The following is a 24,964-nucleotide window of genomic DNA, read 5'->3' on the forward strand; positions in this document are numbered from 1 at the left end:
CTCAAGTGCATGGGCCCCTGTACCCATGAGGGAGACCCGGAGGAAGCTCCAGGCTCCCAGCTGCATATAGGCCCAGCTGTTGTGGCTATCTGGGGAGTGAGCCAGCAGAAGGAAAACTTTCTCTCTCTGCCGCTGCCTCCCTGTAACTGTGCCAAACAAATAAATAAATAAATCTTAAGAACAACAACAACAAAAGAATCCAAAGCCTTTCAGTTGGACTGCACTGCATACCAGCAATGTGTGCGGTGTGCAAGCGGGAACTCAGCCGTGTGCACAAACGGGAACTCTTGGGAGCTGCTCTCCCTCGGAGGTGGTGGGGAGCGACTGTGTGCTCAGTGTCGGAATTTGTGGGTGTGGTGGTGGGGAGACAGGGAAAAAGGAGAGGACAGGTTCCTTCCTTTTCCACAAAAACAGACACGCTTGAAAAGTGGAATACAGGCAGAGGGAATCACCCGAAATGACTTAGTGGTTTCAAGGTCTGTAGAACAGGCAGGATTGATTTGGTGGATTAACCAAAAAATGGACCCAGGAAAATGGCAAAGATGGCTGCACACTCCGGCCTGTTTCCAAAATGCCTTCCAGTTACCCAGAGTGAAGCTGTTTATCCGGAGGGGTTATGCTTTCCCTGAGAAAGCCAAAGCCTGGGACTCCTCAGACACTCAGGGTCCTACACGCCGATGCACGTGGGAGACAGGTGTTGTCCTAAGGCCATAGGAGATGTCTGGCACTTCCAGCTGTACCTAGAGAAGGACAAGTGACTGCCGGGCACTAAGAGCAGCTGTATTCCGGGGCAGGGAAACAGCCTGCCCAGTGAACACCCGCCGTGTGCTCAGAACCAGGATCACCGTGTTTGCCTTGAAGCTGTCTGTGTGTTCCACACCACAGCAGGCCTGGGGGAGGCAGACAGGCCCCGGCTCTGCTGCTTGCAGGCAGGGCAGCCGTGGGCACACTGTACCCCTCCCAGGGTCTCCACCTCCTAGCTGTGGAGGAAACAGTTTCAGTCCAGACCCTGAGCTGCCTCCCAGCCCTCACTTGCTGTACGCTGACTTTCAAGGGCCGATTCTCACTGGTCTGAATCCCCAAGGTCTAAGGGGCTGCTTTGCCCAACTCCTGGAGTGAGGAACGCTCACACTAACACTTAGAATCCAACCCTTCTCTGCGTGTACCTTAGCCGCCCCCAAGAAGGGCTCACCATCTCAGGGGACAAGACAGGACGCGCTCTGTGCTACAGAGCCAGCACCTTGCTGGGCGCCGGGTACCGGCGGGAGCTACTCAGGCCTGCTGCAGGGCAGGCACCTGACTGTGCACACACAGGGGACCCAGTTAGGGACCCTCCCACTCCGGGTAGCTCTCCTGAGGTTCAGATTGCCCAGATGACCCAGGGGAAGTCCTGAATGCAGGCTCGCCAGCAGGGGCTGGTGCCGGAGGACCCGTGCCCACGTGGCTCCCATGGAGAGCGGCAGGGCAATTTCACCTGTGGCATCCTTGTGGCCTCATCTGGGCCTTATCTGTGACCTGATCCAAGTTCTGGCCTACACGCACTGCCTGCTGCACACAGCTCACATTGAGAGTGCTGCTTTAACCCTGGGGACAGAGGGGCCGGGAACTCTCACATTAATGAACGCGTCATATAAATGAGGTTCCTGCTGGTATCAGAGCGTGGCACGTGGGCAGGTAAAGAACAGATGGCAACAGGTGTGTGAATTTCTCCTCCTTTGAGAGTGGCTCTGGCCAGGGCCCCCCCGCATGCAGTAGCCCGGGGCAACCCCTGTTCCCTGAGAAGTCTCAGGAGGCCCAGTGTTTTCGATCGCTGCTGTTTCTGCACAGAACCCAAAGAACCCTTGGCCGCTGGGCTCATCTCCAAGGTGAAGCGAGGAGCAAACAGGAACAACAGTGCCTCCCCGCGCCGTCCTCTCCTGCAGCTGCTGACTCAGGGACCCCGTGCTCCCTGAACTGCCCGCTGGGACCCACAGAAGCACATCCCTCCACTGGGGTCTGGGGCGCCAGGCTCTCCTCTCTGGTCTGAGGTGGGGCAGGTCCCTTCCTGACCCTGTCTCTTCACGCACACAACAAGGATGGCCATCCAGACAGCTTCTCAGCCAACTCCTTCTCACCCTGGATGCTAATGCTGGCCTTGGGCACACGACACGCACAGGAGTCCATGAGCCCAGGCTCTGGGACGACACTTAGCTGGCGCGTCCTGTCTCCGCAGCTCCCTTAAAAAGCAACATTGAGACTGACCATGCATGCGCTATGTACACTGAGCTGTCTCACCTGTGACTTCCTTGCAATGGGCCTGCAAGAGATGCCAGCCCTGCCAGGAAACCTCTCCAGACCGCGGAATGCTCGGATTCAAGCCCGGGCTTCCACCTCATATGAGGTTCCTCAAGCAATTCACTAAGCCTCCATTCTCCCATCTGTAAAATGGGGAGAACTCCTGCACCCATCTCAGGGGGCTGTCCCAGGCCCCGAGTGGAACTGGTAAAGGAGACTCAGTCTGTGCTGACCGTCACGGCTGATGGCATCGTAGCCACTGCTGTCCTACCACACCTACCGTGACGGAGGGAAGGGCTGACGTGGGGCAGGCGCCACAGTGCTCTGCTCTTTCCTCCAAGGGCCACAGAGAGGCAGGGGAAGGGTGGGGGCAGCGAGGGGGCAGGTCCCTGTGCACCTGAGCTGGGGCCACTCAACCTCCCTTGGCCTCCACTTCTCCACCTAAAAATAGAGCCAACCACTTCTCAAACCGGGGTGTGTATGGCTCTAACGTGGAGAAAGCCCAGAGCCCAGGGCAGAGGGATCCAGAGGTACGGGATAAACAGTTGCCCCCTTGCCTTACCCATGAGCCTCTTCCCTCCCCTCCTTGACACCTGTTGCCCATTAAAAGTCCTCTAACAGTAGGCTCTGGGGTCCAGGCACCTGCATCCAGCCCCCTCCCTACCTCCTGGGACCAAGCTTCCTCCCCAGGGCTGAGAGAAACCAAGCTTTGCTGTGGCTCCTGTCCTGGGCCCAAGAGTTCCAAGTCACACAGGAACACATAAATGGTCCCAGTGCTGAGCCAAGCCTTGATCCTCAGCACTAGGTAGCCTCTCCCTGCTGCAACACATCCCCAGCCACCCCTGACTCTGCGTGGGGACTACAGGACCGATAACAGCCTCCACACCTCCTCCACTCCTTTGGGTAGGGCGGGGCCATGTTCCAGTCCCTGATGGATGACCACTGATCCATGCTAGGTACTCACCAGGGTACCTCTTAAGTTCTTGGGAAACAGAATTAAAAGAAAAGTTTATTTTACTGCAAAAAAAATAGAAATCCATGGAGTTTTTCTCATAATATGCATTTTTCATGAACTTTCTGAAAACCCGTCGTATGCATGGATTCCAAAATTTTTGTATTAAAATAAACTTAGCCTTTGAAAATTCTACTTCCCAGGAACTTTCTGAAGTATCTACATACTACATGCTTAGAAGCTGATTCCTGAATGAATACGCTGTATCTTTCTAAGAGCTTTAAAATTGCCACCTGCAACTAGTTACACAGTGTCAGAGGCACTGAGTGTCCATCCTGGCGTCTCACCTGCCCAGCGACCCCATCGGGAGCTCCAGCATCAATCCCATTGGCCAGCAGAGAATGGGGCTCTGAGGGGCGATATGCCCAAGGACATGGCTACTGAGCCCTGACCTGGTCCAGATGCTGCTTCTTAACCCTCCATGACCCTCTCTTCCTTGACCAGAAGAGGTGGCAAGGGGGATATGGAGCCATCTGGAGAGTGTCAGTAACACAATAATTTTATACAAAGAAGAAAATCCTAGTGCCTCGATAATGCAAACCCTAGAAAGCAACATCAGCAGGGTCACCTTGGCTGTCATGCTTTCTGTGGCCCCCCGGTGTTCTGGCCCACAGCCTATGAGCCCAAGAGCCGGGTGTGACTCCAGGGCAAGGCGGTCAAGACCCGGCCATCTTTTCCCATCTCTCCTCCCCTGGCCAGGCAGGGACCCTGGAGGACACCTGGTGCAGGTGGCATAGTGAGGTTGCAAGCTGGAAATGGCTGTTGGCCCCCCACACCTGCAGCCACGTCGCCATTGTAAAAGAATCACCAAAAAAGGTTAGCAGTTGCCTGTTTCCAAAGCACTGTTGCTCTCCCTACCTGGCGTGACTCTAGAGCACCAGGGCAGACAGACAGGCGTTGCTATCTCCTAGGTGACCAACCCGAGGCTTGGCAGGTGGAACAGAGCAGCCCTAAGGAGTGCTGCAAGTCGGGGTGGAATGGATGCTCCACTCCTGAGTGTACTCACGGTCTGGTGCCCTTCCCGCCTCCCACCTGAGGGGCTGGCCCAGACACCATGAATTCCAGCCCTGTCTGTGTCACCACGAGCCTGCACGAGGACAGTTTGTGCCGTCCCTGGCACCCACCGTTACTTGCTTGTCCCTCTTACCTTTCCCGTGGACTTGGTCCCCTTCCAGATACAGAAGTAGCAGATGGTCCACGCTGCCAGGAGACACAAGGCCAGCTCCCAGCGCAGGTTCCCGATGTGCTGGATCCCATCCGAGATGGCCAGGACCCTGCGCCTGCAGAGGGAGGGTGAGCGTCAGGCTGGAGCCGCGAGCTGCAGGACCGAGCCCTGAATTCACGCAGATAACTCCAGGATGCGCCAAACACCTGTGGGCTGGGCACGGAGTCTCTGAGGGGAGCAGGAGGCAGCCCCTGCCTTCACAGGCCCCCTCCTCGCCTTGGCAGAGGAGTAAGTTAGCAGAGCTGCATGGACCAGGGCAGCGGTACAGAGATGGCTCAGGGAAGACCACAGCGCACGCTGCCCACTGTGAGGCTCTGGGGAGACTGTCCTGGTGTCCTTGCCCTTTCCATGTCCCCCTGGGGGACACAGTACATCCCTGCCCTGCCAAAATCAGGGTGGCCTGAGGACCTGCTTTGGCCACTGCGTGTCCGGTAATGGAAATTGTGCCGTGTCCAACAGACACTACCGGGGCCAGTGTGCTCTCCACCTTCCCTGTCCTCTGCCACGTGCCCGGGAGACCACACGCACCCTCCCGCACCCGCAGCAGATCCACAGCAAGCACTGAGCTGCATCAAGGCGAGCTCCTCAACTCTTCACAGGGACTGTGGCCACTGCAGCTTGATTCAGCCTGTCCCAATGGCCCCAGGGCATCTGGGAGAGCTTCCTGGAGGAAGTGCCATGTGAGCCAGGCCATGATGGACCCGTGGATTTCAGCCAGGAGGGGGACAGAGTGGAGGCCGACTGGGGATGCGGGAACAGCACAGGCAAAGCCCAGCAGACAGAGCGTGGTGTTTGTGGGGCAGAGCGAGGTAGGGCTCAGGGCCTCCATCATCGCCCAGGGCAGGGGGCTGGAGTGGGGCAGAGAGGGAGAGCAGGTGCACCGAGCCCACGCCTCCAGACTTGGCCCCCCTGCAGGTCCACCCCTTCCTCTGAGTGGACACGGGCCTGGCTCCCGGAGCCCCCCCGCCCCGGGAAGTCAAAGTCGCTGGGCTCCATAGTGAGCAGAGCCATGGCCCCGACACAAACTCCCTCCACGCCTGCTCTACGCCACTGCCAAGCCACTGCAGCACACCATGCCAGTCAGCTCAGAGCGCTGGGAACAGACTCCGAGCGGGGAGCCCCCACCCCAGCAAGCGTGAAAGCCACCCTCAGTGTCTGTCTCCCTGGGAGTCCACTCGGGGCCTGATTCTGCATTAATTACTCAATGACACCAATTAGCACTGGTCTGCAGGCTCCCTCCGGCCCCAGCCCCCACCGGAGAACTCAGGCAGGCCCCCAGGCAAACTCAGACCCAGTGCGAGGAGAAGTAAACTGAGGGGCAGGAAAAGCAGGACCAGTGGGGTCGATGCACACAGAGGAAGTGCCTCCTCGTTCCAGGCACTGTGTCAGAGGCAGAGGACACAAAGCAAGGCCCCTGCCCTCCACGAGGCTGAGCTGGACCAAAAGGAAGCCCGAGATACTGCAGAAAGGCAGGGGTGGCTGCTCAGAGATGCTAACTGCCGTCACTCCTCTGCCCCTGAAGTCTCAGCTGTGTCCAGCTGGGATTTGAAAACCAGAGGCCCCTTACTACCCGACACCCTTTACACAGTCCTTTCTCCTAACAGAATGGCAGCCTTAGAGATGGCTGTCGGGGCACGAGCCAGGAACCCAACCCCCCCACACCCCGTCACAGGCCCGAGTCCCAATCCCTGTAGTGTGGACCCCTGGGAGCCCCTCACGTGCGGTGGGGCACGGGCGCTATAGAAGGAGGGTTCCCTGGCCATGGGGGGACGACCTGAAAGCACCGTCTGAGTCCTCGCTCATCTCGTTTGGGAGGAGGTCTGGGGAGAGTCTGTGGATGCTTTGAGAAGTGACAGCATGGGCGTTCTACCAGGGAAACACATCCCCAAAACCCCCCACCCCCCACCCCCGGAAAAAAAAAAGACTCTTCTGTCCACAGACTATAAGCCTGGCAGCAGTGGCCAAAGCCCCCAATGCCAGCCCAGCAGCTGGTGGACAAGAAGGGACAGCCCAGAGCAAGGAGACGAACACCTCGGGGTGCATCTGTGCCTCCCAGATCCCACACTTTTCACTAAAGGATCTCACACAGGTCTCTGCCAGGCAGGAGGGGAGGGGAGGATGTGTACACACACACACACAGAGACACGCACGCGTGAACACACGCCCGCCTTCTCGTGGCTGTCGCCATTTCTGAGCCGGGCAATCTACAAACTGGAAGCTGCACGGCGACAGAGACGGAAGGCAGGGGCAGCCCTGGCAGGAGTGAGCTGGCTCGGCTCCCCCGTCGCCCACATTTCGGATGCTGCGAGTTTTTGGGCCGTGCAGCCTGCGCCGGCTCCCTCGCGCTTAATTGAACAATCCGAGTCTCCAACGGGGAGCAGATGACTGAAGGCTACGGAGGATGAACTGCTCTTTTGTTCCACCAGACGTGGTTTGAAAACACCCTCCAACTATTTCTAGCAGCTCTGATTTCAACCAGGGGCGCATCTCGGGTTTCTAGGGACTCTAATGGGGCTCACTGGGCTCAGGGGCTGGGTTCTGAGGCAGTGGAGTTGTGGGGTTGTTTTGAAACCCACAAGGGGAGCCTTTAAGAGCGGCGGGGGCTGGGGCACTCGACTCTGGCGACTTGGAGCAGACACAGCTCTTCCTGGGAAAGAGCTCTCTTAATGACCCTCCCCTGTGAAGCGCTGGGACAGAGGCAAGGTCTGAATGAGGAGAAGCCAGCTGCCAAGGCGCTGGCCAAAAGGGGCCCCAGCACAGACCTCTCGCCACCGGCCGGGCGCAGGGGACATGGACAACGAGAACGGGCTCTTTGGAGGGACTCGCTGACACGACTGGTGATGGCTGTGCACCTGCTATGCGCCAGGAGCTAAGGCAAATCCTTGCAGAAGCACCTTGCATGGGCTGGAACATTCCACCCAGGGCTCAGAAGTATAGTGCCCAGGCTTCTCCAGCCACTGGCACAGGCAGAGGGTGAACTGGGCTCACATCGCAGCTGCCCCTCACGAGCTGTTCCACCTCGGGGAAGTGATGCGACCTTTCTGAGCGCCTCAGTTTCCTCGTGTGAAAAACAGGAACAGTGACACTTACACCCCCAATAGCTTTTTGAGCAGGACGCGTGGACCCTTCCCCACCACCTTTGAGGTAGCTGCGATTGCTATCCCCATTCCAGAGACTGGGAAACTGAGGTACAGAGGGGTTAAGGAGCTTTCCCAAAGCCATACCACCAGCAGGTGGTGGAGCCTGGACTGGCGCCTGGGGATCCTGGCTCCAACCTTGCCTTTAGTCTCCCCTTCCCTTGCTTTGCAAACGGAAGCCACAGAAAATGCACGCTCCCCCATCAGTGTCCTCACGCACCATGGAAGGGTCCATTGCACCTGTCACCTGTGCATTTATTAATTTCTTCAGGCAGAGCTCCCACTGAACAAAGCATCACTGGTGTGCCACTTACTGTGCTGAGGCGGGGTCCTCAGAGAGCTCACGGAGTGATGGGGAAGGCACACAGCACACACAGCAGGACATGGACAGGAGTGAGTGAGCACGACTGGCGGCCGGGGGACGCTCTGAGACACTGCATGGCAGGGGAGCCCCCGGGGGTCACGGTGAGGATCAGAAGTGGGGCAGAGTGGGGGCCCTGAAGGGAGCAAAGAAGAAGAAGGCTTCCGGAGCAGAGACACCACCAAGAGTGAAGGCCAGAAGGCTGGGGTGTGCAGAGCGAGGCCGGAGACAGGCCTGTGCCTGAGTGGGGCCACCATGCTGGGTGAGAGGTGAGTGAGGCTGGGGCACAGGCTGAGCGTGTCTGGGCCCCAGTGCTGCTGAGGGGCTGGGATGCAGCCTGATCGGCCCCCTCAGAGCTGCAGCGGGAAGAGGGACAGCCAGTGAGGGAGGGGACAGGGTGCCTGGTGCAGACAGTGGCCTGGGTCTGAGGGATGGGTGGGCAGAGTCTGGCCCAGGTGGGGATGGGAGCTGCAGAGGGGGCTGTTCAGGGCGGCATGGAGCAGGGGAGAGGAGTCTGGGCCGACATGTCCGTGCCGCGGCCCTGGGTGGGCTGGGGGCAGGGGGCATTTGCTAAATGAGAGCAAAGTGGCAAGTGGGCAGAGGAGGGGGCAGTGGCCACTCGTTCTCTAGACAAGAAGAGCTCAAGGGGCTGGCAGGACACCCAGGGGCTGCCACGCACAGGGAAGGCAGGGCCTGGGGAGCAGAACTGAGGAGAGTCAGGCAGGGAAGAGACGGCACCCTGTGCACTCACCCCGCAGAGGAGACAGGACAACACCTGGGAACAGGGAGAGAGGAAGCCCTGCAGGACGTGAGGAGGGCTGGGCAGAGGTGGGCCAGTGGCCGGGAATGGCCCATCCTCAAGGCAAAGGGGGAGGCATCTGGGGACAGCAGCTGGGGGAGGGGCGAAGTCCGTGGGATGTGGGACGTGGGATGTGGGACGTGGGCCCGGGCTGGGGACGAGGCAGCTCCTTGAGGGAGTCTGGTTCTGAAGCTCCCAAGAGAGGTGATGGCTGATGGGGCCACGGGAGCTCTTTCACCTCCACTGGTTTGGTTTTCAGGCTGGGGCAACCGGGGTGGCTTAGGGCCGTGGAGGGAGGTAGGGCACAGGGTCGAGGCCCCTGACAGAGCAGCAGGGAGGAAGCAGGTGAGCGAGGCAGGGGACATTCTCTCTGCAGGAAAGGCTGGGGAGGGTGACAGGGGGCTTCAAAGCCTCCCACTTCCCTCCTCAGTAGGAGACATGGGGAGGACGGGGAAGCAGCGCCTGTGGAGGGGACCACACAGGTGCTGACCAAGAGCCTCCTACTGGCTGCAATCAGCCCTCAGGACAACAGAACGGCCGCCAGGGCACCGCCCACAGGGGACTGGTTCCAGGACCCCAACACCCATGGATGCTCAAGTGCCTTGAGTGAAAAGCCGGCAAGGTTTGCTCATGAGCTATGGGCATCCTCTGGGTACCCCGAGGCAATGGGAATGCTGCATAAACTGAATAGGACAAGAGAAACCATCCACATACGCTCAGTACAGGTGCAGTTTTTCTTTTCAAATATTTTTGGTCCATGATTGAGTCAATTTACAGATACGGAATCGCTCACAGATACGAGGACCCAACCGCACGCCGAATTCACAGGGAGAGAAACCGAGGCCCGGAACCTGAAATAACTTGCCTGGCTCGACCCAATCAGGATGTGCAACCAGATCCCTGGGATGCCGATGCGTCTTACCGCCCACCAGGAACCCACCCACAGAGAGGGGGTCCGAGGGACACAGCCAGAAGACTGCATCCACCTTCAGGCCCCATCTTGCTTCTCTCCTGGGTCTCAGTGCAAGGCCAGGGTGAGTGCAGAGAAAACGGCCTCCCACCTGGAGCTCCCGGCTCCCAGAGCAAGTGCTGGCCACATACCAGCGCGCGGAGCCACGGCCACACTCCCCCAGCCTGGAGCCTGGGAGAGGCCTTGGGAACGGCCCCAGCCCGGCCTCATCTCCATGTCCTGCACGAAGCCGGCAAACAGATCACCTTTCTTTATAACCTGCCATGGGGCAGAGCGCTGCCAGGGACGCGGAGACGGCCCCAAAAGCTGGCACGAAGGGGGGAGCTATAAATAGCACTTCTGGTCTCCCAAAGCAACAAACACACACACACAGAAAGAGGCCCTGCACCAAAACAAGAGCCGGCCGGCCCTGCAGGGAGCGTGGCTGCACCGGTGGCTGCGGCCCTCCCTCCTCAGGGAAGGAGGCGCAGCCCTCAACTCTCCCTGCACATGGGTGGGGGGCTGCTTCAGAACACACAGCAGAGGCCCCAAAACCAAGCCGGGGGCTCCGAGCGAGTCCCTCCCCTGCCCTCCATCCTGGGCTTCTCTATGTCAATCAACCATTCAGCAGTCGCCTACTGAGTGTCGAAAAACACGCTGAGCGCCCCGCTTAGAGCCTCGGGGTGAACAGGCAGGAGGCCCCACTCTCAGGGGTACAATGGGAGGGACAGGGTCCCAGAGAGCTAGCACCTCCTGCCAGCTCACCAGGGCTGGCCCTGCCACGCATGGAGCTGCATCATCAGCCCTCCCAGCCGCTTCTTTCCCACATCACAGGCAACTGCGGCTTAGAAGGCAGAGGCAGCACCTGAAGCCACACCTGTCCAGCTCTAAGGGGTGGGCGTGAGCTCCACAAGGCACTTCTGCTCCGTGCTGGGGCACAAAGACCAGAACCGTGTGGTCACGAGGGTGCAGCTGGGACCCTGGGGAGCCTGGTCTGGAGACGCCTCTTCAATTGCTTCCATCCCACAAGTCCCCATCAGTCCCCAAACACCCCGCATTCACCGGCTGCTGTTCCCTGCAGGCCTGGAATCTCCCTCCCGGGTCCATCACTCTATGTTCCACGCCGTCCACAGGCACCAGCCCCAGGGCCAGGCCCTTCCTTTACCTGTGTGACAGGTCAGTACGTCGTCATGGACCAGGCATGCCTAGGCCACCGGTCATTACCTCTTCCCCTGCTGATGGCTTTGCACAGCTTCTGACCCAACAGTTCAACGACCCCTGCGGTGTGACAGCAATCGCAAGCAGTTTGTAAATGAACGGGAGTGGCTTTCTTCCTATAAAATTCTATTTATAAAAACAGGCAGCAAGCAGGATCCAGAGAGCAGTGTGCACAGCCCTGTCCTGGTCTAACGGTTCCCAAAGAACACTCATCCTCCAGGTACAGGGAGCACTGAGACCTCACGAGAGCCTCCTGGAGAGATCCCTGCACACTCCACACTTCCACGGACATGCCTGTGAGAATACGGGCATGTCAGAAGCTCTGAGACGCTCTGTCCCACCCAGCGCCTTCCCGTGTAGAAGCAGCCCTCACTGAAATGCAAACTAAAGCCACAACGAGAGCCCTCTTCACGTCGGCAGGAACAGCCAGTGCCAGACTAGGCAGCGGTGACCAGTGCCGGCGGGACCTGGAGAACCGGAACCCTCACACACCACTGGAGGAAAGGCAAACTTGTTCAGCCACCACAGAAAAGAGCGTGGCACGTTCTTCTCGAATTAAACGCGAAACCCCGGGCGTACGCCCAAGAGAATGGAAAACATGAGAGGAAAGTACATAAATGTTGAGAGCAGAACCGCTCACGCGAGCAGACACTAATGGCTGCACCTCCACGCGGGCAGCACTGTTCACCCGTGCGCACACAAGTGGCTGCTGCTCCGTGTCGGCAGAATTCAGCCCAGCGCAGCACGGACCACGTGATCGCCAGGGGAAGACATTAGTGTGTCACAGCAGAGGAGACCACGGGTCCTGGGACTCCGTGAACACACGATGCCCGGAAGAGGCAAATCCGCAGACGGCAGCGGAGGGGCTGTGTGGAGGTGGGGGAGTGGGTGGGCTGGGAAGGGCCCCACACTGCACTGATGGCTTCTCCCCCCTCACGTTTACTCAAAACCACCGACCCACACACCTGAAAAGCTGTGGGGGCAGATTGCACGGCATGCGACGCACCCCTCGGCACACCTGTCAAAACCTTAGGGAGGGGCTCTCTGCACACCACTTCTGCTTTTCCAGAACCACGCGGTGCCTCCTCGGTCTGTGGGGTCAGCAGACTCACGGTCGGCTGTGCTCTGAAACGGCCAACGGAGCAAACTCCAGACCCAGGCAGCTTGCGAGTTTTACACCGAACGCTGTTCCTCACACCACCCCTCCCCGCCCTGCCTGTCCCTGGAGGATTTGAACCACCCATGCCCGCATGTCCAGGCTGTATACGACACCCCTCCCCGCCCCCGCAGGTCACTCGGCAGCTGCCATGGCCATCAGATGGACGACGGCCCCGGCACCGTGGTGCTGCCACCCCAGCAGCTCTTACTTTACGATGGCCCCAGAGTGCAGGAGCAACTTCATGACCACGCGTGCTGTGGCAACTGCTCCGTTTCATCGCTACTGCTGTCAGCTCTTGTGTCGCCCACTTTGTAAATGGAGCTTGAACGCGGGCATGCACATCTAGGACAGAACAGTAAGCCCAGACTGGGAGCTGTCCACAGTGTCAGGTGTCCACTGGGTCCTGGGAGCATGCCCAGGCACCGTACTCCTATCCTGGTGCAGGGCACACACTCGGGGGGAGACAGCCAGGCCCCTCTGTGCATGTGGCTTTGCTAACACCCACCGTTCAGAGGGAATTCAGTCACCACACAGACTCTCACTCCACCCACAGGCACAGAGCCGGTGGCCTCGAACCCCAGTCTCTTGACCCAGGTGTAGTGCACGCTCTGCTCCTCCATGGCTGGGGGTAAGACCCAAGGGAACAGGAGGAGAGGAGCAGGACAGGCACCACTCAGGGCAGCAGGTGGAGTGCACCACGGGGAGGCTGCACAGCTGCTGAGCACCCGCACTCGAGGGCCACAGACCCTGCCGGGCACAAAGGGCCTCACTGACCCCGGAGCCCGGGCTTCCTGCCCCCTGCCCTCTGCTCCTTCCCAGCAGGACTCAGGCAGCCTCAAAGTGCTGCAGAGCTACCGCTCCCTGTGTTCCCAAGGAAAGCTGCTCTGCAAGGCTGGACGGGCCAGCTTGGCCCCCTTGGCCCCTGTGAGGTCCTCTGGCTGAGCCACTGTTTAACACGGATGCACAGTGGTCAGCAGAGTCACCTGCACCTGCCAGAGACACCTTGGATGAGGAGGTCGTGTCAGGATGGGCTGTGCTCCCAGCTCAGGTGCATCCCACCAGGAGCCGGCCATTCTTTCCAAGTCACTTCAAGCCATCTGAGATGCCAAACAGATGTGAGTGTGGGACGGGTGGTGGCAGTGGGCAGACTGGGAGGAGCTAACACCGACAAGTGACGCCCTGCTGCCCATGGCTTGCCCAGTTCCACCACCTGCACCTCCCTGTGCATGAGACACAGGCGCTCTGTGCCTAAGCCCACCCAACCTCAGAACACCACAGCCTAGCAACCCAACACAATGCATGGCGTTGGCTGTGTCCCCTCATGACCACAGGGCCCCTGGGCAGCCGCAGCAGAGTCGGCCAGCATTGGACAAAGGGTGGGGCTACAGAGCGCTAGCCTGGGAAGAGATCCATATTCACAGTCCCAAGTCTGCACTCAGCCGAATGTGCGCTGCCTTTGCACTATCATGACTTGGACAAGTTGTCGCTCAAACCATCCTAGGTGGGGGATGGGATGCAGTTCTGGCTCTACTGACAAGGAAGCCAGCTTCACAATTACTCGCCCAGGGACCCCAGCGGCAAGGAGGAGTCAGGCTGCCCCAGCTCTGGTGCTCCTTCCCACGCTGGGTGTTTCCTCACTCCCCCACTCCGCAGGTGCACAGGTGAGCAGGTGTGTGTGCATGTGAGTATTGAATCTGGACAGTTGTATACACCTTCTCATGGTCTTTAAAACAACCTAGGGCTGGTGCTGTGGAGTAGCAGGTAAGTCGCTGCCTGGAGCACGGGCATCCTATCCGGGTGCTGGTTCAAGTTCCTTCTGCTCCTTCCCTCCCCCCTAACAGCACACAACAGGAAGGAAAAGGGAGCTCAGACAAAACGCTTCCAGGTCAGTTCACTGCTTCTTCGTTACAGACATCCAATCTGAAAAAAACCCAAACACTCCTGGCTGATTTTGCACAACACTTTCATTGTTAATGGTCAGGAATGCAAATAACAGATCAGAGCTATGCAGGACTTACTAAGCCCCGTCGCTATTTCTGCTGCTGTAATGGTTATTTCTACCACGGAAAGAAACTGAACAGCACTGAGACTGAAGTAAGGTCAAGACTGACACAGGACCAAGCAGATGCAAACTCCAGCTGTCTGGTCCCAAAGCCAGTCCCAGGATCCATGCCTTGAATAAAGCTACTTCCAAATAGCGCCTCAACCACTGCACGCACAGGCAGCACCTCCACCCTCGGCAGGAGCTCTCGGGCTAGTGTGTGCACCCCATCGCCCTCTGAGGCATGCGCTGGTCCTGCTGCAGTGGACACTTGGGGCACAGAGCTTCCCCCGGAGATGAGAGGCCCTGGGTGCTCTCCAGCACAGGCAGTGGAGAAGAGCTGCATGCTGCTTGGTGAAAGGGAGGCCTGACTCCTACTTCACGGATGGCGAACACAAAGGGCCTGACCTGGGCACCTCGGCGAGGACCCTGCCTACTTCAGCAGCCTGGACACACAGCCCACTGTGTGCTGCTTCCTTTATTAAACACACAGGCCATCTCTGACTCTGCACTTTCTGATTCGGGGCGGGCACTTGGGCACTGCACTGCTCGGGATGCCCGTGTCCACCACTGGAGCTCCTGGGTTCAAGGCCCCACTAGGCTTCCAATTCCAGCTTCCCCATCATGTGCACACTAAGAGGCGGCAGACATAACCCAAGTACTCGGGCCCTGCTGCCCAAGGGCTGCCAGTTCCAGCCTGGCCCAGCCCTGGCTGCGGTGGGCATTTGAGGAATGACCCGGTAGATGGGAGAACTCTGTCACTCACTCTCTTTGCCTTTAAAATAAAATTTTTTAAAGATTTTTATTTATTTATTTATTTTAAAGGCAGAGCTACAGAGAAAGAGAAGAAAGAGGCAGAGTTCCATCCGCTGGTTCACTCCCCAAATGGCTGCAATAGCCAGGGCTGGGCCAGGCCAAAGCCAGCAGCTTGTCCCGAGTCTCCCATGTGGGCGCAGGTGCCCATCTTCTGCTGTTTCCCAGGCGGGTTAGCAGGGAGCTGGATTGGAAGTGGAAGAGCCAGGTCTCAAACCAGTACCCATATGGGATGCTGGCACTACGGACCACGGTGTTACCCACTGACCCACAACACTGGCACTAAAATAAATTTAAAATTTTTTTAAGTTTTTCTGAAATTTTGATGGTGTAAAAGCATACCCATACAGCCATTCTATTTTACAATTTCTTTTTTTTTTATTACTATATTTATTCGAGTTACAGAGAGACAGAGATCATCCATCTGCTAGTTCATTCCCCAAAATTCCACAGTGGCAGAGGCTGGGCCAGGCTGAAGCCAGGAACCTAGAACTCCATCCATATCTCCCATGTGCATGCAAGAGCCCAAGTAATTGGGCTATCTTCTACTGTTTTTTTCAGATGCATCACCAGGGAGCTGGATTGGAAGTGAAGCAGCCAGGACTCGAACTGGAGCCCTTATGGAATCCGGGACTAAAGGCAATGGCTTAACACACCGTGCCACAGTGCCAGACCCTGTTTTCCACGCTGTTACAACATATGGCTTGTGTGAGATGGTTTTGTCCAACTCCAGGTGGACCTACGTGTTCTGAGCACACTTAAGGTGGGCGAGGCCAAGCTTGGATGCCTGGAAGCCCACCTGTATGATCTACATTTTTGCCGTAAAATATTTTCACAAGAAGGTTGGTTCATTAGGGCATAACTTCATTGCTCCCAATTATGATATACTCATGCTCCTGGCTTAAAATTTTTTATAATGCAAACACTATGAAAAAGCACAAAGCAAAACACTCGTTTTCCTCTCTCTTACCCCCACACCCACTACTGTGGGGCCTCTTACTAGTTTCTCGCACATCTTTTCACACATGTTCTATTGGTACAAAGCCACACAGATACATTCTTAGGCCTATGGTAGCATGGGTTGAGCAGCCTTGATCTGAAAATGTGAAACTCAAATTCCAAAATCTGAAACTTTAAAAAAAATTTTTAATTTTACTTATTTGAAAGGCAGAGAGAGAAAGAGAGAGAGAGATCTCCCATCTGCTGGTTCATTCCCCAAATTCCCATAATAGCTGGGCTGAGCCAGGCCAAACATAGGAGCCAGAAACTCAATCCAGGTCTCCCATGTGGATAGCAGGAACCCAACCACTTGAGCCATCAACTGATGCACTCCCAGGCGTGCATTAATAGGAAGCTGGAATTGGGAGAGGCACTGGGACTTAAACCCAGGCACTCAGATATGGGATGTGAGATTCCCAAGTGGTATCTTCAGCATTATGTCAAATATCTTTCCCCAAATCTGAAACATGGAAAGTCCCACACTTGACCTCATGTGATGGGTTACAGTCAGAACACAGATGCACTACAACACTGAACGAAGCTACCCTCAGGCTATGTGTGTGCAACGGCTGTGGAAGACACGTCAATTTCATGCTTAGACATGGGTCCCGTCCCCAAGATGTCTTACTCTATATACAAATATTTCAGAACCTGAAACACTTCTAATCCCGAGCACTTAGGACAAGGGACACAGCCTGATTGCCCGGCAACCTATCTCTATCCACTCAGCCTTGTCTTCCAGCCCCTCTCCACATCAGCACATTCTCTGCTTCGCCCATTTGCAGCAGGTGTTGCCTAACTGACAGAACTGCTATCACATTCAAGAACGTTTTACAAAAGTCCTCTTTTTTTTCCTTTAGTCGTCACAAGCAGTGCTCACCATGGACACGCTCAGGCTGGGGGGGGGGGGTGTCTCATGCCACAGACCAACTTTCGGAAGTGGGATCTGGGTAGAAGGCACAGGTGCACCCACGAGCTCAGTGTTCAGGCAAATCCAGAGCCTCCCAACTGCTTGCCAAGGGTGTGTGGGGTCGAGCAACGTGTTCCAGCAAGCAGGTGGCCACGGAGACACTCATGAGTCAGGAAACCGTTCCCACACCTGCCTCAGGGCACAGCACGGCCAAGCCCAAAGAACCAGCATCCCCCAGGGCTGCCTCCACCCTGCCTTCCCCTACCTGGCATCCTGCACCTGGACCACAGCAAGTGCCTCCACCTGGCAGCCCGGGGCGGGCAGGGCCGGGCAGGGGGCAGGGCTGCCTTGTTCCAGGTAGGACCACACAGCTCCATGGATTCAGTCTTGGAAGGCAGCCCTTTGCAGAGGCCCCAAGTTCACCTACACTGCGCTGCAGCCTCCCCACCACCTGCCATTTCCCAGACCCCCAAACATCCTCCCACAGCAGGGTCACTGTCCCCACCGCTCCCCGATGTCCCCACCTCAAAGCTGCCTCACTGGGCACAGGGCCCTGCCCAGGTGCCTCTCAGCAGGGGCCTGCCCGGACCCTGCCCCCGCAATCCCCATCCTCACAGCTCTTTCTTCAGGACAGGGTGATCACGACCCCACGGAACCCCTGCTGCTTCTCAGCATGTCTGCGACGCAGGTCACCCAGAAGGCCTTGCTCTCTCTGTGCTGCATCCCAGAACCCCCACCGGTGCCCAGCACATAGTAGGTACTCAGTTAAGACTTGTAGTGGAGTCTCATGGCACCCATGGGGGGTATGTTTCCACAGCCTCAGTGGATGTCTGAACTGCAGGCAGTGCCAAGCCCAGGATACACTTGTCCCCTCTGCCTGAATTTGTAAACTGGGCACCCTAAGAGAGGAACACAGTAGCTCGCCATGGATCTTAGCGAGCACAGCACGCATTGTCTCCCCTTTGTTAGGTGGACTTCACCTGTCACTTAAAGGAAGCTCCTTGTGGCTTCTCTCTGGCATTGCCAGCATCACTGTCTTCGTGCTCTTGGGCCACTGTTAGGTACTGTGTCACCTGGACACAAGGACCACACAGCCACGATGGAAAACCAGACCCCAACATGGCCACTCAGTGACAGTGGACGAGCAGGGCACCCAACACAGGATGGCTCACATCTTAACTGGCCAGGACAGAATAGGATGATGTGAGGTTTCAACATGTCATCCAGAAAGGTGCACAATTTGGCACTTATAAAATTTCTGGAATTTTCCATCCATGTTTTGGGCTATGGCTGATCACCGGTAACTGAAAGCATGGACAGCAAACAGTGGGTCAGAGGGGACGACTTTAAGTGAACAGATGTGCTGGTCTCTGCCCCTCCCCCAGGCCCTGATGCAGCAGAATCTGCAAACCGCAGCACACACTGCACCCACCCAGGCTGTGCTCCCACCCAGGCTCCTCCTGTCACCTTGCACACCAGTGACCCACCCCACGGATAGCCTCATGGACTTCTACCCACCCTGAAAAAACCATCCCAGGGGGCCTGCGCTGTGGTGTAGCAGGTAAAGCCACCACCTGCAGTGCTGGCATCCCATATGGGTGCTGGTTCGGGTCCTGGCTACTCCACTTCCAATCCAGCTTCCTCTAATGACCTGGGAAAGCAGTGGAAGATGGCCCAAGTGCTTGGCCCCTGCACCCATGTAGGAGACCAGGAAAAAGCTCCAGGCTCCTGGCTTTGGACTGGCACAGCTCTGGCCATTGCAGCCATGTGGGGAGTGAAGCAGTGGATGAAGAACTTCTCTCTCTCTCTCTCTCTCTCTCTCTCTCTCTCTGCCTCTGCCTCTGCCTCTGCCTCTGCCTCTCTGTAACTCTTTCAAATAAATAAATAAATTGTTTAAAAAATAATCAAAAAACAACTGAGCCCAGGCAGCAGTGACTCTGCAGTCTCTCCTCAGGTCCAGACTCCCGGGTCTCCTCATCCTGGCTCTGAGCAAGCCTCCTGCAGGGACCCGTCCAAACACCCTCCCCTACTTCCCTCCTCTCTACAAGGCTGTATGCTCCCCAGGGAGGGGCAGTGCCCTCCTCAACCGTCTACTACTGTCAAGTGAAGAAAAGGCACCGAGGGAGTCCACCATGTGCGCTGGGAGGCACAGCCCAAGCCCAGCCGATGAGTCTTCTGGGAAGAGCGTGGCAGGAGTCCTCACGGGTGCTCGGAGATCCGGGTAAATCCAGGCGCTGAGCTCTCCACTGTGCGGGATGCTGCCTGAGCACCGTCCCACTCCATGCTCTCGACGGCCCTAAGAGGCGGCTACGGCTGCCCCACTTCCAGGAGAGCAGATGGAGGCTGTGAGAAGCTGCTGCTGCAGCCGCACACTTGGGAGGCAGCAGAGAGCGTACGGTGGACGGTGGCTGCTAAAATCTGCACTTCAGCCACGTGGGGGGTGACACACTGGGGGTGGGGTCAAGGCAGGTAATCCAGGCTAGCAGAGCCACGTGTGTCACCCTATGTTCTCTGTCAGCCCAGGAAATGGACTTTGGGGCACCCTTAATCCTGCACAGAGGGCACAAAGGCTACGTCAGGCAAACAGGCCCAGCCCAAGCCACGGCAGCTCATGCCCACGTGTGCACCTGCACCTGCAGAGACAGAGGCTGGGCTGGACGTGAGCCTCAAGCAACGGGAAGGAACTCACACACCCCACTTAGAACTTACCCCAGTTCTCAGAAAACATCATCTCATTAAATCCTTACAACAGCCTGGAACGGTTGGTACGCAGGGGACAGGGCTAATCCCCACCTCACAGATGGGAAAACCAACCACAGCCTGCTTCTACGTTCAAACCTTTCCAAAAGCTATGCTGGGCGCAGCACAGGTCTCCTTTTCATAATTTTTTATCGCCAGACAAGGACACTGAGCCCCAGGGCTTCAGAAACACTCACTCACTCATCCACCACTCACGCATCCATTCATTTACTTGCACGAAAATTAATTCAGCACCTAGAATGTCCAGGCAGGATGACAGTGACCTAAAGACACAGAGAGGACTGGCACTGAGGTATAGTGGGTTTAGCTGCTGTCTACAGTGCCGGCATCCCATATGGGCTCCAGTTCAAGTCTCGGCTGCTCCATTTCTGATTCAGCTCCCTGCTAATGCACCTCGGAAAGCAGTGGTGGATGGCTCAAGTGCTTGGGCCCCTGCACCTGCATGGGAGACCTAGAAGAGGCTCCTGGCTTTAGCCTGGCCCAGCCCTGGCTGTTGCGGCCATTTGGGGAGTGAATCAGTAGATAGAAAATCTCTTTGTGTGTAGTGTATGTGTGCATGTGTGTGTGTGTGTGTGTCTCCCTTTGACTTTAAAATACATAAAAATCTTAAAAAAAAAAAAAAAAAAGAAAAAAGAGCACACACAGTCCTTGCCAACTTGGGCCTGAACTCTGATGGACAAAGAGCACAGCAAGGAGCCAAAGGCACAAGCAGGAGAGGTAACAACCACATGGACGTAAGATGGAGCAGGGGTGGGGCGTGACTGGGGTGCTGTCTCTGCTGGGCTGCTGGGGGAGAGCTTCAGATGACAACAAAGGCAGGAAGGAGCTAGACACACAGCGAGGTGGTGAGCCATCTTCCAGGCAGAGAGAACAGAAGCCCAGAGACTGACCATGGAACAAGCCCAGGACATCCACAGGACCAAAAGGAACCATGTTACAGGGGGCAATGGGCATAGCGGAGACGCACCTAAGAGGCACGCAGGAGGTGCCTCGTTCCACACAGAGCGGCGCCTGTCACTCTAGTCCCTCCTCCCCTCAAAGACATCCATTAAAATGCCTACCTGGCTTTAAAACCAAGCGCGAACTCCTCCAGTGACGAGAAACCACAGAGATGGGGTGCCGTCCTACAAGTGAGGACACGGAACCGGCCGCCCTTACATCTCAATGTGCTCTCACCATATGTTTGCGGAGTGGACGCTATGCAGCCTTGATTCCGACTGTCCATGCGCTGAGCAGGGAGCTGCCGGCAAAACCCAGTACCTGCGGAGGCTGGAGGAGGGAAGTGAAGACAAGTCCTGGGCTGTCTGATGCTGAACTACTCTTTGCGCACCTGCTAACACCCCATCCCACCAGAGGACACAAGCTCAATACACAGACCTGCAGATGGACGCCCACGCAAAATGGGTTGTGAAGGGACACCAGGATGGCAGATTCTGACATCTAACACAGGGAAGACAGCTACCCTGACTCCCAGGCCCCTGCCAGTCAGAATTCAGAGCCACCCAAGGACCTGAGCTTCTCTCACTGGCTGTGCCGCTCGTTTTGCTCAGACCCTGGAAAGGAAAATGAGACCCTAACACAAAGAGTGTGTTGTGCCAGGTGCCCACAGCCAAGGCAAAGCAGGGGAGCAGAGCCTCACGACTGATACTGCGTGAACCTATGGGTCTGTCTCAGAGGCTAGAGCCCCATGTTCCACAAACACACCAGAAGCTCAGAGGTTCGTGGAACGGAGGGACTGACAGGTAGCTGAGGAAGTCTACCTTGTCCTAGCAGCATGGCCGTGAGTGAGGTTCCCTGGAGTTGGAGGCTGCGTGGGGAGGAAGGAGGAACACCATGGAGACCTGACAGCAGTGGGGAATCATGGACCAGCCATGCAGGGAGACAGCAAGGAGAGTTAGAGGAGAAACTGAGCCAACACGTCAAGGGCCGTCACATGAAAAGGGAATTAGGTCTCAAATACCTCAAGTCTCAGAGGTCAACTTTGACCTCACTTCCTAGCAAAGTGTTTCCCAACTGTGTTCTGCGGAATCCTAGCATTCGGAGGATGGGCTGCATAGGGTGGGGGTGGGAAGAAAAGAGGGAGGAAAGACTGTCATTTATTCCACAGAAAAATTGGTTTGAATCACTGGCTTAATCAAACACACATGGGCATCCCCACTGAAGGACACAGCTTCTCAAACATACATGAGCTTGTTATGTTCAAACACAGCAAAGAACAGAACAGCTCAGTGGAGAATTTCATGAGGAGTCTGCTGTGCTTTTGACATTGTCAGACATCTTTCTGACTGGCCTGTCCATTTACATGGTATACCCAATTCTCCACTCAGGTCTATTTTTTTTTTTAGTATTTTTTAAATCATTATTTATTTATTCGAGAGGTAGAGTTACAGACAGAGAGAGGAAGAAGACAGAAAGATCCTCCTTCCATTGGGTCACTCCCCAAACGGCCACAATGGCTGGAGCTGGGCCAATCTGAAGCCAGGAGTCGGGAGATTCTTCTGGGTCTCCCACACAGGTGCAGGGGCCCAAGCCCTCGGGTCATCTTCTGCTCTTTCCCCAAGCCATAGCAGAGAGCTGTACTGGAAATGGAGCAGCCAAGACATGAACCAGTGCCCATATGGGATGCCAGTGCTGCAGGTGGAGGCTTAGCCTACTGTGCCACAGCGCTGGCCCCAACTCAGTTCCTTTCAAATGCCTTGTAAGTAAGCTGTTGAACTCACATGGCCCAACAGCTTCTCATAGGATGCTCTAAGGCATCTTCCATGATCTGTGTCTCAAGTTCCCTTATGCGGAAACAATGGTGAATGAGAGCTGTCTAACCAAGTATTTCTGAAACAGGTGAGTGTCAGACCAGTAGCCGAGTACTTTCAGGACACAGGGTTCAGCAGTGTAGTATGAAAAGGATAAAGATGCAACCCAAACAGAAACCTCAAATGATGGCGCACGCCCCATGGACGTTCACTCGGGATGACCGAGTACCAGGTAGAAAGGTCCTTATGCACGAGGACCCAGGCCAGCTGTCCCCTCCTGCCACTTGGTGTCTGAGAAGAACTGACCACTGATTCTGCACAGGGGTCCTGGGAATGATCAGTGCTGCTGAGGGAAAAGCCTAAAGACAGCACAAGTGCTCGCCACAGCCCTGCTGATGGTTCTCACCCAGAATTCTCTGACACACTGCTTGCTTGCTTGCCTGCCTGCCTTCCTCAACCACCCATCCATCCTTTCTACTGAGGGCCTTCCACAGCCTGGCAGCAGGCAGCAGAACCAGAGAGGTTCAACTTCACCACAGTCTACTGTGGAACATACCAAACACATGAAGCAAACAGTAATTCAATGAGGGTTTTCCATATGTATTACAAAGGAAATTGATGGTGCAAAACAGCAAGAACTGACACAGGAACCCTGTTCAGTCTAGGATTTCAGGATGCATTTTCCATGCTTTCCTCCAATGTGCAGGTCCCAAGCTGGTCTAACACCCCTCCAAGAAACCACAGTGCAGTGGTGTTGGAAAAACACATAGAGCCCCACCCAGCAAAGAGACCTCCATCCTATCACTTATGAAAGAGCTTCTGAAAGTTCACGGAAAACTCATATTAAGAAAAAAAAAAGCATGGATTTCAAGATCTTTTGCACCAAAATAAACTCTTATTGTAATCCATTTATTTCCATAAACTGTCCAAAGTACCCTCACATCTTAGGGACGGCCATTCTGAGACCACGATGCAGAGGTCTGTGACTCGTAACCCGGTGACCCAAATGCCACTGCTCTGTAAACCACGGTTCAGCAGCATGACTGGACACGCCCTCAGCACACAGAGAGCTGGGTGTGCCATGTTTATGGACACAGAGGCTCAATCCTAAAGCTCCCTCCAATAAAGCTGCAACTTCAACAGACTTCCCACCAAAAACACCAGGGGGCTGCTTTGTTCTTGACTTTTATTGTTTAACTTACCAAGCTGATCCAGGAACTCCCTGGGAAGGCTAAGACCAAAGAACAGAGGGAGGGCAGGTGCTGCCTTAAGCCTCACAATAAAACTTCTGGTGGCATCGAGGCAGCGAGAGACAGAAAGACCAGTGGAGCAGAGAGCCGAAAATCATGTCTGTGGTTTTAGAAAAACTGGCATTATGAACATTTGGGAAAGGATGATCAGTAAGTACCACTGGAGAAGTCAGTTACTGATACAAAAATAAAACTGGACCTCTACCTTAGATAAAAAAAAAAACTTGAGATAGATTATATCCTTAAATTGAAAAATACAACACTTTAAAATTCTTGGAAGAAAACATTCTACAACTTTTGGGGGAGGGAAATATATCTTCAGTAAGACGTCGCCTGTGCAAACCACAAGGAAGAGACTGAGGGACAGGTGTCGGAGACAGCAGTTATGACGCCAGTCGGAGTGCTGGGGCTTGATTCCTCTCTGCAGCCCCTGCCTCCAGCTTCCTCTCACTGCAGACCCTGGGAAGCAGCAGTGCTGGCTCGAGTGGCTGGGTCACGGCCACCCACACGGGAGACCTGGGCCGAGTCCCTGGCTCCCTGCTGTGGCCGGGCACAGCCTTGGCTGCTGCAGGAATTTGGGGGGTGAACCAGAGGATTGGAGATCTCTCTGTCTCTCTGTCTGTCTGTCTCTCTCTCTCTGGCATGAAGGAGGAGGAGGGGAGGAAGAGAACAAGGAAGAGGAAGCAAAGATTAAAACTGAGAAACCTGACTTCAATGAAATTGAACCTTTTCCATGTCATAAAGAATAAAGGAAAGTCACATACTGGACAAAGATATTTATAGAGCCAATAATACTCTAATGGGTCAAGGACTCCCATCCATAAGAAGAGACCATCTACATGGAAGAGGTATGACTTCAAGTTCACAGAGCCAAAAATGCAAACACCAGAAGGTGTCCCAGCTCAGAAGTCTTTGGAGGAAGGCAGATCTAGCCTCAAGAGGCACCGTTTCACATCCATCTTGTTGGCAAGACAAAAACTGACCAGGCCTGGAGCCATCCCCATCTGCAGCTGCACAAACTGTCACTCCCATTTCAGCAGAAATCGGGGAATCATGCTGCTGTGTTGTATGATAGAACAGAGGGGGCAGGGAGCCCTCCCCCTGCCCACGAAGCCTCTCCAGCATTAGCTGCGCCCTGACCACGCACCCCAAGTCCACGGGGAAGAGTGGCACGGCCTCCAGGAGGTTACCGGGTTCCAAGGGCTCTGGTCTCACAAGCAGATTCACACCACGGGCACAGGGCCAGGGTCCCAAAGGAGTTTGAGTTCCTCCTCCTCCCCCCCTGCCCTGTGCGCTGGCTCTCTTCC

General features: G+C 56.0%; 1 protein-coding gene across 2 annotated transcripts in view; it reads right to left on the reverse strand.

The window, feature by feature from the left end:
- The window catches only part of SLC6A11 (solute carrier family 6 member 11), a 113,082-nt gene that overhangs the window by 78,574 nt on the left and 9,544 nt on the right, over window positions 1–24,964 (reverse strand). For both annotated transcript variants that reach the window (XM_070050007.1, XM_002713050.5), the window contains exon 5: window positions 4,434–4,566. In XM_070050007.1, coding sequence (XP_069906108.1) covers window positions 4,434–4,566 — 133 coding nt within the window. The remainder of the gene's footprint in view (window positions 1–4,433; window positions 4,567–24,964) is intronic.

The sequence above is a fragment of the Oryctolagus cuniculus genome, chromosome 10 (genome assembly GCF_964237555.1).
Source record: "Oryctolagus cuniculus chromosome 10, mOryCun1.1, whole genome shotgun sequence".
In the NCBI taxonomy this organism is placed as follows: domain Eukaryota; kingdom Metazoa; phylum Chordata; class Mammalia; order Lagomorpha; family Leporidae; genus Oryctolagus; species Oryctolagus cuniculus.